The 14,968-nt window shown below is 43.4% G+C and overlaps 1 protein-coding gene across 8 annotated transcripts in view; it reads right to left on the bottom strand.

The window, feature by feature from the left end:
• The window catches only part of STXBP5 (syntaxin binding protein 5), a 193,085-nt gene that overhangs the window by 116,868 nt on the left and 61,249 nt on the right, over positions 1-14,968 (bottom strand). For all 8 annotated transcript variants that reach the window (XM_025184070.2, XM_075924382.1, XM_025184056.2 and 5 more), the window contains exon 5: positions 5,532-5,666. In XM_025184070.2, coding sequence (XP_025039855.2) covers positions 5,532-5,666 — 135 coding nt within the window. The remainder of the gene's footprint in view (positions 1-5,531; positions 5,667-14,968) is intronic.

The following is a 14,968-nucleotide window of genomic DNA, read 5'->3' as shown; positions in this document are numbered from 1 at the left end:
ATGTAACTACTAAAACACATATCAACAGAAGACTATTATATTGACTACTTTTTTGTTTTGGCTTCACAATTTCAACAAATCAGACAGAAACTGCCAATACAACATTTACTGAAACATAAGAACAATCAATGTGAAGTAAAAAGCACTGAGGGGAGAAGTGTCATGGCTAGAAAAGGAACCCAGGAATCCTGTTTCCCAGAATCCCTTCCTTTCTCTTGCCCGCTCCACCAAGCACCAGCTCTCACGGTTCACATAAAGCAGAGACTGGAACCTCCAAATCTAACTAACAGACCTACTGCCCACTTACTAGAAAGGAAAGCCAGAACTTTTAACGCCCAGTTCCCTGCTCCAACCCAATGCACCCACCCATCCCCAAGAGCCAGGCACCCTCCAGCCCTCCCACTCCAACCCAATGTCATTCTCCTCCCCTAAAGTCAGGTACCTCTCTAGCCCACTGGTCCAATGCCCTTCCTCTCTCCTAGAGCCAGTTACTCCCCAACTCCCTGCTCTAACCCAATGCCCCTTTCTCCCCCAAAACCAGGCACTCCCAGCATCCCTGTTCTAACTGAATGCCCCACCCCTCCCTCAGAGCCAGGCATCCTCAGCCCCCTGCTCTTACCCAATGCTCTTTCCCTCTCGCAGAACTAGACACACAAATCTAGCAGGGCGAAGGGTAACGCCCTGGGTATCACCAGAACCACATGCTTTTCTCTCCAGGCACTGGGGCCTGTGCACAGAGCAGCTGTGAATGGTCCAGGCGCATGGCCCCGAACGTTCCACTGAAGGCCCTCTCCCTGATCCCCTTTGCAGATCCCAGATATTTTTTGCCTTTTAAAAAGCTCGTCCGGATGGCGATTTAACACGTAAAAACGAGGACATGTCCAGGAAAAACAGGATGTATGGTAACCCTACCCAAGTCTCAGCGCAGACCTCTCTCACCCCAGCGCAGACCTCTCTTGCTGCCTGGCTCTGCTGCTGCCTCGCCACTCCTCTCGCCGCCCAGTTCTGCTGCTGCCTTGCCACATGCCTAACTGCCTGGCTGGCTCCCCCACTGCCTCTTGCCGCCCCCCGGCAGCTCCTGCGCCAATGCAGCCTGACTCAGTGCGGTGCCGCACGGCCTCTGCTCGTGGGGAGGTGCTGTCACTGTGGCCAACGTGGCAGGCGTGCTCTCCCGCTACCTCTTGCTGCCCCCCTGCTAGCTGGCAGTTCCTGCGCATGTGCTGACATGGCCTGCCTCAGGGTGGTGCCACGCAGTTCAGCTCACAGAGAGGTGCTGCCGCTGTGGCTTAAACGGCACGCATGCTCTACTGCTACTTCTTGCTGCCACCACTGTCGGTCAGCAGCTCCTGCGCACGTGCCAATGCAACCTGGTTCAGTGAGGCACCATGCAGCTCAGCTAGCGGGGAGGTGCTGTCACTGTAGCCAAACACAGGAAGCATGCTCTGCTGCCACCTCTTTCTGCCCTCCCCCGCCAGCTGGCAGTTCCTGTGCACGCAGCCTGGCTCAATGCAGTGCCGCGCAGCTTGGCTCACAAGAAGGCACCACAGCGATGAGGCCAGCAGGCGACCCAGGAAGTGGCTCAAGGTGCTGCAGGCCACGTGTTGAATAGCCCTGCCTCAAAGACTAACAGAATATATAGGATCATGAGCTTTCGTGGGTAAAACCCACTTAATCAAAGGACTTGGGAGTGTAAGAATCCAAAGATATAAAACACAGAAAAAGCAGTTATCTGTCAGTTGTAGAACCTGTGTTAATGACACTAATTAAGTGGGCTGGATGTGTCCCATTCATAACTTTTGATGTGAAAATGCAAATATCAAAGGTAGGGGAAATTGGCTTTGTATTGCAATAACCAGTTAATGTCTTTGTAATCGTGAGCTTAACTAATGTCAAATTCATAAATGAATTCCAGGTCAGCAGCCTCTCTCTGTAAACGGGCAATGAAATTCCTTTGTAGAAGAATGGCTACTTTTAAATCCACGATTGAGTGACCAGGTAAGTTAAAATGTTCCCCTACAGCAGCATGGAGGGATAGCTCAGTGGTTTGAGCATTGGCCTGCTAAACCCAGGGTTGAGTGTTCAATCCTTGTGGAAGCCATTTAGGGATTTGGGGCAAAAGTTTGTCAGGGATGGTAGTTGGTCCTGCTGTGAAGGCAGGGGACTGGACTCAATGACCTTTCAAGGTCCCTTCCAGTTCTAGGAGATAAGCAATCTCCATTAATTTAAAAAAATAATAATTTAGGGGTGGGAAACCTAATGACCAGGGGCTGCCTTCTGGCCTGTATCAGGCCCCCAAGGTTCAGGGCTCCTTACCTCTCAAGCACTGGGGAGCCCACACTGGAGCTCCAGCCCCACTGCCAACCCACTGTGGGGCTGGAGCACACAAAATCTACTTGCTTGGACACCCAAGGCTCTAGTGTGCCAAGGGAATGTTGGAATTGTCTTTCTTTTCAGTTGGGGGCTTTCAGTTGGGGGCCATGTCAGCAAGGGTTTGGTTTTTCATTTTTGCTCCTCACTTGCTGCTTTTTCTGACTGATTTTTCAATGGGCCAGCAGCCTCCAACCCAAAAAAGGTTCCTGTAGTGGGGCGGAATGGCCGCTCATGAATGTGGAGGAGGAGGAACCCCTCTGACCTCCGACCACCATGTTGGGCTGAGGCTGACCCTGCCCAGCCACCTGACTAGAAGCCAGAGGGCGGAGCCAGAGCTATAAAAGCCCAGCCAGCAGACTTAGTCAGGGCTAATACTAATATATGGAGATATATCATCTCATAGAAATGGATGGGACCTTGAGAGATCATTGAGTCCAGTCCCCTGCTCTCACAGCAGGACAAAGTACCATCCCTGAGAAGATTTGCCCCAGATCCCTAAATGGCCCCCTCAAGGATTGAACTCACAATCCTGCATTTAGCAGGGCAGTGCTCAAACCACTGAGCTAGCTCTTCCTCCCTCCTTCAGGCTGAACCTGAAGAAGGGACAGAGGCTTGCTCAAGGCTCCCGGCCTGGGGGGGGCGGGGACTGAAGCTTGGCCTGGACCTCCAAGCTTCTTGGAGCCAGAGGCTGACTACCTGCTCCCTGCCTGGGAGGCCACAGCCTGGTCCAGCCCACCTAACCTAGCAGAGGACACAGAGGACCAGCTTGATTCCGTGCCACAGCCCCTGCCCAGGAACCGGGAAAAACTGCTGCCACTGCCAGGGCCAGAGGCTTGGCCCAGGCCCCGACAGAGTTTGACGCCGCGGACTGGCCCAGACACCGGACTAGTGACTTGGGGCTTGGCTTAAAGGGACAGTGTAGTGGAGCGGAGTGGCTGCCCACTGATGCAGAGTAGGAGGAACCCCACCGGGAAGCCAGGCTGACTACAGTTCCCCACTCAGGTTTATGTGTGTTTCCATTTTTGGTGTTTGATTTGCAGGGCTCGCTAAGCCACAGCGAGCTCCACTTGCCAGCCACGCGGTTCGGCACGCTGCGCATGCGCAGACCACCTTGTGCGGCTGTGCCGGCTTATAATCTACTCGCCACGAGTGAGTAGATTACATTAATTGTTGAGCCCTACTGATTTGTGTCCATTTATCTTTTGTTGCTTGTATAGATATGTGGACAGAGTTAGCAATGGGGTTTGTTGTAGGGGTATGTTCCTGGGTGAAGATATCTGAGATATGATGTGTGGTTGCTGGTAAGTAATTGCTTAAGACTGGGGTGCTGTCTGTAGGTGGAGACTGACCAGTATCCCAAAGCCTGTGAGTCTAAGGGATAATTTTCCAGAATACGTTGTAAATTGCTAATGATGCGCTGTAGGGATTTAAGTTGGGGGCTGTAGGTGAGGACCAGTGGTATTCTGTTATATTCCTTGTTGGGTCTGTCTAGAAGTAGTTGACTTCTGAGTACCTGTCTGGCTTTGTCACTTCCTCACTTCCCCAGGTGAGAAGTATTTAAGTTTTCAGAATGATAAAGATACTGTTACCCTGGGCTTGAATAAAGTCATTAGCTTGTTACTGCACTATAAAGCCTATTTCCCCTGCCTCTGACATGCACTTCTTCACATTAAAAGCCCACTTAATTAGCTTCATGAACTCGGGTCCTACAATTGACAGGTAACTTTTTCTGTTTGTTAGGTGTGTCTTGGATTCTGTTATTTCCACTCCAACTTCTCTGATGAAGTTGGTGGTTAGTCTCTAATGGGCCACAGGACTACTTCTTGTTTTTAAAGTTATAGACTAACATTACTACCCATCTGAGACTTTTTATCAGTTAAGTTCAATTCCAATCAATTTATCTGGTCACTGTATACCTTTACTATGGAGTACCCACTCTAGACACCCACCCGACACTTAAATACATTCCCTTCATTTGGCCAGCCATGTAAATACACCCATGCTTAAAGGTGCAGGGTGATCATCATCAGGCATTTGCTAGTAGGTGCTTTCTAGAGTTCAGGCAAGTTCAATTACTATTCATTTACTAACAGAAAGTATTGACAAATATTCACCAACATTGGTGGGGCAATTTTGCATTGTGTTTGTGTAATGTTACTTCTTTCATTTTTGTCTCCTGTTGCAATTCTGACCATCTGAATAGCCTTTTAAGTGATATGCCAGTTTTATTTTTAATCATGTGCTACTTTTTTACAGAAATACTTCCACTCATCTTGGACATGTGCATGAGCAAACCCCTATTTGCATACATACACACAACTAGAGGCTACCAATTACAGACACCCAGATGTATATGGACCTGATTACTGAATCCTTCTAAGTCACAAGTCAAACAATACATAGAGAAATAAAATCTTGTATGATCACAGAGTAGAAAGCTTTTTGAGATTTGTAACCACTTGGGACAAGAATAAAGAGAAGGGCTGAAAGCAAGTTAAGAAAATGGTATTATGGACAATTGGGAAGAAAAGATAACAGCTATAAAATAAATTACTGATTTCTTAGAGTGAACTTAATTTTAAATTTAGTTTTTCAAACCTACTACTTCATATTGAGTTCTAATATACAGTCTTGTCACAACAGATATATTTGCATTTTAGAAATTAACTAATTAGGCTAAACTTTCTAGAAACATGCAGATGAGGATATAATATACAGAACTCTACGTACTGTAAATAATTCAGAGATTTACATCCAAACTGAATTGTATTGTACTTTAAGACTATTTTTCTATTAAGAAAGTCTGGCAGCTGTAGTTTCCTTAAGAACTGTAAAATAAAATTACATATTCCAAATTTCAAAAATCAGACAGATGAAATCCACACTACACTTCAACATAATCTACAGACCCATCCTGGCAATGTTTATCATATCACATAAAAGGTTTAAATTATTTTTCTTTATTCACAACTCTTATGCTAAAAATTTTAGACAAGAACAACTGTATATGCCTCAGATTTCTGGGAGATGGAAGGTGTTTAAATTATTTATATTTAAATTTGCTATTTAATATGAACGACATTTTTATAGTTAATAATGGTATCTGGGACAAGTGTGTGTGTGTTCGTTCGTTCAGCTAGGTAATAGTTAACCAAACTCACAGTTCGATGGCTTTATTCCACATGATGACGTAGCCTGAGAGTGTGAAGGACTCCACATTGACAATGTGAATGTTTCCTCTTTCAGTACCCACATAGAGCCATTTACTTTGGAAAGGCAGATGGCAAAATGTTATCCTGTAAGATACAATGTATTCAAAAAAGTAATTAGGAAGATCATCTATAAATCCTACAAATAATTTAAGACCAATATTTAAAAAAAAAACAAATCCAGGAAAAGAGAACTATTTTATGTTTTATCATATTTTATTTGTCACTTCTATATCAGTCAGACACATGAAATTTTAAACTTCAGAGACCAGTTGTAATTGCTGGATAAAAGAGCATACTTCAGAAACAATGATTTTATTAAACTTGTCTTATAACATACAAAAATTGTAAGTGTGAAAGTTAACCTTTGAACAAAATTATAAATCTTTGATCATTTAAAGTTTGAATTCCTTATTTGGGATTTATTTTAAGGTATTTTAATTGTACACTGGGTTTCTAACTGCTTTTTAAAATTAATCTCACTATATTACTACTTTTTTCCAGTTTCAAGGACATAATGCATTTTAGATGTTGCCTTTGGTTTTATATAATAGTTTTAAGTGACACTAGATCCGTGGTCCCCAACCCGGTGCCCGCCGGGCTCTTTACATGTGCCCGCAGAGCAATCTGGGTTGGCAGGTGCCAGCCCCGGGCGCATGGCCGGTCCCGGCCCCGGGGGCGCCGCGCGTGCCCTTGCTGGCTCCGGCCTTGGCCCTGCCCCCGGGGGCACCGCGCATGCCCTTGCCGGCTCCGGCGCCCACCTTGGCCCTGCCACCGGGGGCACCGCGCGTGCCCTGGCCCCGGCCCCGGCCTTGGCCCTGCGGCGCTTACGGTGCGCCGGCCCCGAGCGCGCGGCGCTTGCCGGGGGGCGCCGGCCCCGGTCGCGTGGCTATGGGGGAGGGGGGCCCCGGCCCCGTGGCTATGGAAGGGGCCCCGCCCCCGGGCATGCGGCTGGGGGGGGCTGCCCCCGGGCGGGCAAGTGTCCCCGCCCCCTGGCGCCCGGCGGGCGAACGGCCACGCCCCCTGGCGCCCGCCAACCTGAAAAGGTTGGGGACCACTGCACTAGATTAATAAATCAAACAATAAATGAGATACAAGTAACTTTGATTTATACCAAAACTTTCTTTTGTTCCGAAAGTATTTAAATATTGAATTATAACCAATTTTTTAAAAGTTACTTAAAATAGTTTCAGGTACTGAAGCAACTTCAGTACCTCCCTGCTAATCTTTAGAATTTTGCAAACAGTTTTCTTCCTCTGACATATTTCTTTCTCCAGTTTCTGGGTGAAAGATGTACACAAAAATGGGGAAAAATAACTGATATCCACTTATGCCTGCATAAAGCTGTTTCATACTTCTGGTCTATTAAGTAGAAAACAGAGATTTAGTTTCTAGAACTTTCTTAGGTCCCCATCCTGCTTGCACTTCCCTATCACAGTTTTGAAGAGACAGTACAGGCATGTCTACACAGCAGGGCTAAAGCTGAAATAATCTATGCAACTTGAGCTACGTCAATTGTGTAGTTGAAGTCGAAATAGCTTATTTCGGCTTTTGGTGTTGTCTACACAGCAGGAAGTCTAAGAGAGCACTCTTCCTCCAACTTCCCCTACTCCTTGTACAATGAGGGTTATAGGAATTGGAGTAAGTCATCCTCCAGCTAGACTTTATTTCGACATTATGTCAAAATAACTGCTTGTAGTGTAGACAAAGATTTCACTTTGGAATAACATTGATTAATTATAATGCTGCTCTGTAGACATAGCTTGCATGCCCTCACTAAAGTCTGCCAATAACTGGACTTTCTATTCCACTACAAATTCTAACATTTAAAATAAAATTCCTGTTTCAATCAAAGAAAAAAACAAAAATATGAATCCCCCCCGTAAAATAGTGTCTGCAGTATTTCATTTTAATAGTATCAAAACTTTCATTTTGACTTTTCCCCCTGTTGGTCAAAAGTCAACACACTCCTGTAAAATGTTTATATGAAACTGCACTTTGCAATGAAAAACTATTATCTAAAGTGTATAACCCTGCTCTAATCCACATAATTTCTAAGATTTTCCCTCTCCCCCGCTCCAAATTTTCTGTTTTAATCTCTCCCCTAAAATCCACAGTCCATCCACATAAGATAAAAGACAGGAGGCCAGAGATGTGGTTTAATTAGGCCACAACTTCATTTACTTATAGTACCTGGGAGGACCCAGAAACAAATTATGTAGATCAGGAAGAAAGGGGCCAGCTCTCCAATATTCCAGCCATAGAAGTTCCAAATGTTATACCTCAGCTCCTACAAGTTATGTTTTCCTTCAAACCCTTTTCCAATTAATTTAATCCAATAATCTATCCCTTCCACATCTCATACCTGCACTGGACATCTGCAATACGTTTTATTTTTTAAGTTTGGCTATAACGTAACACCAATATACAGGGGACCAACATCGTCCACAGAACCCTGGGCCAGGCAGAGGGTGGGGTGGCTCCATGCTCCCAGAAAGAGTGGGGCCTCAGCAGAAGGGGAGGCGCTGGAGGCAGCCAGCCCTCTGTGCAACACAGAGCACAGCACTACCCATCCCCAGAGCCACCCAGAGGACAGTACTCCAGTGGCAATTTAAAGGGCCCGGGATGCCACTTTGAATTGCCATGTCACAGGGCAACTGCCTGCTTTTTCCCTTCCCCCATCCAAGTCAGCAGCCCCGCTATTCCTTCACTCTACCAGCTTCCAGACCAGCTGTGAGGAAGACAAAAAACACCATCCATTCTCAGCCAATCTGGCACTGAACATAAAATTCCTTCCCAGCTGCCTAAGGAAAAGAGCAAATAACATCAGGTTTATTATTAAGGCTGTCAAAAACTTCCTATTATAAGACCCTATTTTCAGTTGCCTAAACAATTTTGCCAAATTTTAACCTTTCGGGCTTAATCTTTGCATGTCAGGTATCTGCCTCAGGCCAAATTAATTTGAAAATGTCAGCCAAAATGTTTCAGTGTTTCCAGGAAAGAACCAAGAATCATTCTTTTGCCCATGTTAAATTCTTGTCACTTTGTTTGAATGCTGTTAGCAACCCTATGCTTTGCAACAGGGACTTCAAACGTGACAGGGGAGACTGCCATGGAGGGAACTGCTTTTAATCACTCAGGTATATTTGCCCAGGTTTGACAAAAGTTATAAATCTGAAAAATCTTTGAAGGTTCCCTCTTCACTGAGCATATTTCAAAGTTCACAGCTCTTAGTGCTAACCAGACTGCAATTAAACATATTCACTCCATCTACAGAAGTGAAGAAGCTGGACTTCTCAGCAGTGCTTACTCCTAGTTGCTCCAGGCAAGGATATCAAGGTGCCAATCTCTCGTGTTCTCTTAGTGACTCCCAGGGCACCCAGGCCACGTGGATGAAGAAGACATCTGAATCAATGTAGAAAGGACAACTGGACACTGAGGGAGAGAGGTAGAATGGAACAAGAAGAGTGATGAGACTGGCTGGAATGGGGAAGAGGGTTGGATTTATTGGACAAGGAGACTGGTCAGCAGGAAGGAAAGTAGGCACTGGTTGAGCAAGGAGACTGGGAGCCAGTTGGCACAAGATGTGGAAGGGAACACAGACCGGATGAGGAGCCAGGAGAGGTGGGAGACTGGGACTGACTGTACAAGGAGAAAGACTGGTTGAGGGAGAGGAAGAAACTCACTTGCAACTTTGATAGCCTAGAAAAGGAAACTAAGACTGGCTGGGCAGGGAGATGGAATGAGAAGCATGAGGAGTGAAGACTGGGACTGAATAGATGTGGAGAATGGGAACTGAATGGGAACTTGAATAGGGTAAGGGACAGATTGAAAAGGATAGGGTGAGTATGTCAGGCACTGAGGGAACAGATTAAAGAATGTGTCAATTTGAGTTCACATTCCTTCAGAGTCTGGAATGTAATCCAAGATTTCCTGGAGTTGCCATTCCCATGCAGTCAATACTTCTCTCTGGAACCCTGTGGCAAAGTGTCCAGTCCTTCCCATTCCCCTTTAATACTGGTGTACACTGAGGCTGACATCCTACTAGGGCTATCTAATTCTAAAAGATCCAGTCTTACTAAAGAATCAATATGATTCCACAATACAGTTTGTTTTTATTTTATTTTACAAAGCACACACACAAATAAATTGAAAGAATACGATGATTGCAAACTCAAATACAGTACTCAAAAGTTAAGACATGCCATACACACACACACAAAACACTAAGAAAGATATTGGCACCTTGTCTTTAGTAATTTCCCCAATTTTCAATAAAACAACTGTCAGCATTATCTTACAATTTTGTTTCTTTGGACTCAAAGATGTGTATTATTCAGTCAGGTGATTTTACAATTCTGTAAGTTTCTAGAGGCCATAATATCTGCAGATTCTACTCTGACACACTAATAAACAAATGCCCCTATGAGAGAAATTTTCCAGTCATCTACCTTCCAGGTACCAAGAGGGGCCAGTGAGGGGAAGTGACAATATTTCTAGTCCACTTTAGAAAGCCACTAACTGGTGCACTTTATTCCTGGGGAACTTTTTATTGGTACTTTGTTAGGGCTAGTGTTAACAAACTCTTCAGGTGCACAATTTAAGAATTGACCCCCTAATCCTGATAACATCCATCCATTCAGGTTTACTCTCCACTCATCAACTCAACCTGTCTGCAATGGTGCTTTCTTTTCCTGAAAGAGAGGTGAGCACTATAAATGATGCCAGAGAACCAAAGGCTGGGTCCCATAGCTAAATTGTGCGTTATAACATATGTTACACAGTCAAAAACTCTGCAGAAAAATCTTTAGTGTTACAGATATGGTTGCTGCTTTCAAATTCAAAGTTAAGCACAGAGCATGGTGACACTGAGGCTACGTCTACACAGCACATCAATTTTGAAATATGCTATTCCGGAATAGTTATTGAAACAGCTTGTCTACACTGCAGGGAAGCCTCAAAATTAGTCTAAGGCAGGCTTCCCTGATGTAGATGTGCTATCTTGATTTAGAGCCCCAGGAAGCACCGGGGGAGGGAGGAGGGAGAATAACTTAGAATGGTCCTGGTGAAGGGCTATTTTGAAATAGCAGCAGTGGTGCATCTACTTTGTAGAATGAGGTTTCCAGTTTTTGGAATAAGCCACATAGACGCTTGCAGTTATTTTGGAATAATGGCTGTTATTCTGAAATAACTTTGCTGTGTAGACATACCCCGAGAGTAGAAAAGTAGAATGCATTATAGCATGTTGTTTTTTGAGCTTACCTTGATGCAATGGTTTCTTTAAAGAGAACAGGACTAGAAGATTAAACACAATAAAGAGTCTCGTGCACTTGAGAGGAATTCCTTGGTTCAGAGGAAAAACTATACTGTTTTTGAAGGAGGACAAAGAAAAGGGGAGAAGAATAAAAAGCAACTGGCTCTGACTACTTTGAAGGGAGGAGATAAGAATATGTGAAGAATACAACTGTAGATAAAAACAACTACTTTACTGGAGGTTTGCATCTCAATATGAATTTCATGTTTTAATTATTTAAAACTTTTTACCTAACACTTTTGTTTTCTGAAAATACCGTAGTGATATGGGGGCAGTGGGAGTAAAAGGATGTTGATATGCACAGCATGGAACTTAGAGGAGCATTGCTTGTTAGAATGGCACACTACCAGAGGAATTCTAACTGAACTGGAGCATTGATGGCAGCATAAGGCTTCTGTGGAAGAGTGAATAACTTAGAACTTTGAAATGTACAAGTGGTAATCCTTTAATGCAGCGGTTCCCAACCACCAGTCTGCAGCCTGCTGCCAGCCCATGAACTGCTGGCTGCTGGGCCACAGAGGCTGTCAGAGCTCAAGCGGGTGACGGCAGCAGGAGATAGAGCAGGAGGTGCCTTCCTCCCTCCTTCACGTTTGGAGAGAGACGGGATGCGAAGAAGGAGGGAGATGCATGCATGGACACTTTTGCCAGCAGTGGCAGGAAGAGGCAGAACAGGAGGCACTTCCCTTCCTCCTGTAATGGCAGTTGGCCAGGTCTCTGCGTTCCTACCCCTCTACCCATGGGGGCACAAGATGCCCTTGGGAAGGGAGCAAGTGTAAAGGAAGAAGGCCACTCTCCCTGCCCACACGGAAGTAATGGCCATGCTCCCTAGAGAGGGCAGCCTCACTCTGGTGAGTGCAGGGGTGGAGTCATGGGGCAAGAAAGAGTGTTGGCATGGGCTGTAGGAGTCAGAAGTCAAAGGGTCAAAGGGCATGGGCATAGGAGGGGGGTGTCAAACAACATTTAATTGACATATTTGCATATTCATTATTTGCATAGTGAATATGCAAATATGTGAATAAAATATTACTGGTCCACCAAATGTTTGTAGATTGGTTTGCCAGTCTGCAGCATAAAAAACGTTGGTAAGCACTGCTTTAATATGCATATCTTTGATAACAAAGTCTTCTATCATGCCCTGCACCGTAACTTTGTATTCTTGTTTTGTTCATTTAAAGACAGGATGATGGAAAACTGGAAGTGAAGCAACAGAAACTTAAAACTAGTTCTAGTTATGCATGGGAAAGAGTAGGATTCCAAAATACTTTCTATTGAATATTTGTATTAATTAAAGTCCCAAGTCCACCCACTCCCATTAAGAGGGAGGACACTCTTTCTGGTTACCTGTGCAAATTGCACAATCATCAATTTTGTCATAAAGTGCTGTGTGGGATTATTGTTCACTTATAAGCAATCATTTTTCATTCAGGAGTAGGCTATACTACTTTAGTGAAATTAAAGGATCTCATCATAGCATGCAATGAGTTTAGGATGTCACAGAGTGAAAGGCTGTAAGTGAAAGCCATCATCCCTCACACCTCTGTTCACAAAGAATATTTTAAAATAAATTTGTTAAAAAAAAAAAAAAGTAGCTTGCTTCTGTTTTTTTTAAATGTTCGTAGAAGGTTCACTTTCCAGGTATCTTAAACCCCCAATCTCTGACCCTGTAAGGGAGATTTTTGTTTGTCAACTCTAGAATAAGTATATTTGTTTTCCCAGTCTATTTCTAGGCAGTAGTTTAAGAAAATAAACTTAATAGAAGACTATGCAATAATGTATAGAGTAATACTTTAAACATTTGATAGAGTTTTTCTTTCTTTCTTTCTACTGATTTCCTCAGGTAGCCTTTAATATTTTTTTTTAAATTCCCAGTGCTGCAGATCCAAAACAACTTGGCTGGAAATCTGAGTTTTGTGCTTTATAAGAAATACTTCTGAGAGAGTGAAATAAGGTAACATATCACAGTAGGAAATGTCACAATATATCAGAATGCACAGGAACTAGCAGGTAGCCTGGTAACACACTGTTATAACCTACCACCTCATAAAATACACATGCTGTTAGAAGCATGTTGTAGGCCCCATGGGTTAGCTCCACTAAATTTCGGCAGTACTAGCATTACAGCATGCTGAGATGTCACAGATGCATGTTAGTTAGTGAACCACACTCTCTAAAGACCTACAATTCAATCTCAAAACAGCACAATGGAAAAGCTTGCTCAAATTCAGAATAAGATTTGAGCTTGGATATAGGCTAGCTAAATTAAATACAATCTAGAATTGAGGAAAACAAGCAAAAGGAGTGGCAATAGGAGAGCACCCCATAATTCTTTGTCATTCTGTGTGTGTGTGTGGGGGGGGTGTCTTGCTAGATCCTCAACTAATACTGCGTTTATAATTTACCATTTACAACAGGTCTGTGCTGTTTTTCCATAGATATAGCTTTTGCTCTACTATCCATGCCTTTGTCATCACATGTTCCACATTGGTAGTCCTCAACTTTTTTCCAGATACTGAGTTGTTTTGCATACCATCAAGTTTCATCTCAATTGAAAATTGCTTGCTTACAAAAATCAGACATAAAAACACAAAAAGTGTCAAAGCACATTTAAATGGATTACTTTCTTATTTTACCATATAATTAAAATAAATAAATTAGAATATAAATATTGTACTTACATTTCAGTGTATAATATATGATCAATGTGAACAATTGTATGAATTTCAGTTGTATAGATTTAGTAGTCCCTTTTCTGTAACTTGTAAAACTAAGAAGATATCTAAATAATATTCATTCCCCAACTGAAAGACTTTTGTGAACCACAATTGAGAGCCACTGTTCTACATTATACAACAACTTATTATCATTCAGAATTTTAAAGTGGTATGTTATAACCTGCCCATTTAAGTACCTCAAAAAATTGAGAAAAGATTCTGGGAGACATGGTGAAGAATCTGCAAAAGCGGTGAGGAGTCCTGTGGTACCTTATAGACTAACCGAAGTGTTGGAGCATAATCTTTCGTGGGCAAAGACCCACTTCACCAGATGCATGTAATGGAAATTTCCAGAGGCAGGTATAAATATGCAGGCCAGAATCAGGCTGGAGAGGACGAGGTGGATCCAATCAGGGAGGATGAGGCCCACTTCTAGTAGCTGATCTGGAGGTGTGAATTCCAAGAGAGGAGAAGCTGCTTTTGTAGTTAGCTAGCCATTGGTGAAGAATGGTAAGGATAGGCACAAAAAACCCTACAAATTCATGTAAGATGTAAAGTTAGTTGACCATAAATTTAGATGAATGTAATTTTTTCTTTCTGGATATGGAGTTTAAGGGGGAAAAGAGGATTGCCATAATATCATCAAGGAAACTGCAACACGAGAAACTTTGGCAGGTGACAATGCTACCAAACTGATAGCTTTCTTTGATAGGATAACAAGTCTTGTGGATAAGGAAGAAGCAGTGAACGAGGAATACCTAGACTTTAGTAAGGCATTTGATACCATCTCATGTGATCATCTTATCAATAAACTGGGCAACTTAGATGAGGATACTATAAGATGGGTGCATAACTGGCTGGATAAACATTCTCAGAGAGTAGATCTCAATCGTTCACAGTCATGCTGGAAGGGCATAACAAGTGGGGGCCCGCAGAGGTCTGTTTTGGGACCAGTTCTGTTAAATATCTTCATCAACTATTTAGAGGATAGCTTAGAGAGTACAATTATCATATCTGCAGATGATACCAACCTGGGAGGGGTTGCAAGTGCTTGGGAGGATAGGGTCAAAATTCAAAATCATATGGAAAAACTGGAGAAATGGTCTGAGGTAAATAGGATGAAGTTTAAGATGCAAAAATGCAAAGTACTCCACTTACTAAGGAAGAATCAGTTTCACACATACAGAATGGGAAGCAACGGTCTAAGAAGGAGTACTGCAGAAAGGTATCTAGGGCTCATAGTGGACCACAAGCTAAATATGAGTCAACAGCGTGACACTGCTGCAAAAAAAGCAACTATGATTCTGGGATGTATTAATAGGAGTGGTGAGAGCAAGACATGATAAGTCATTCTTCCGCTCTAC

The sequence above is a fragment of the Pelodiscus sinensis genome, chromosome 3 (genome assembly GCF_049634645.1).
Source record: "Pelodiscus sinensis isolate JC-2024 chromosome 3, ASM4963464v1, whole genome shotgun sequence".
Taxonomy (NCBI): domain Eukaryota; kingdom Metazoa; phylum Chordata; order Testudines; family Trionychidae; genus Pelodiscus; species Pelodiscus sinensis.
The sequence above is the reverse complement of the archived record's forward strand: the minus strand, read 5'-3'. Positions and strand labels throughout refer to the sequence as shown.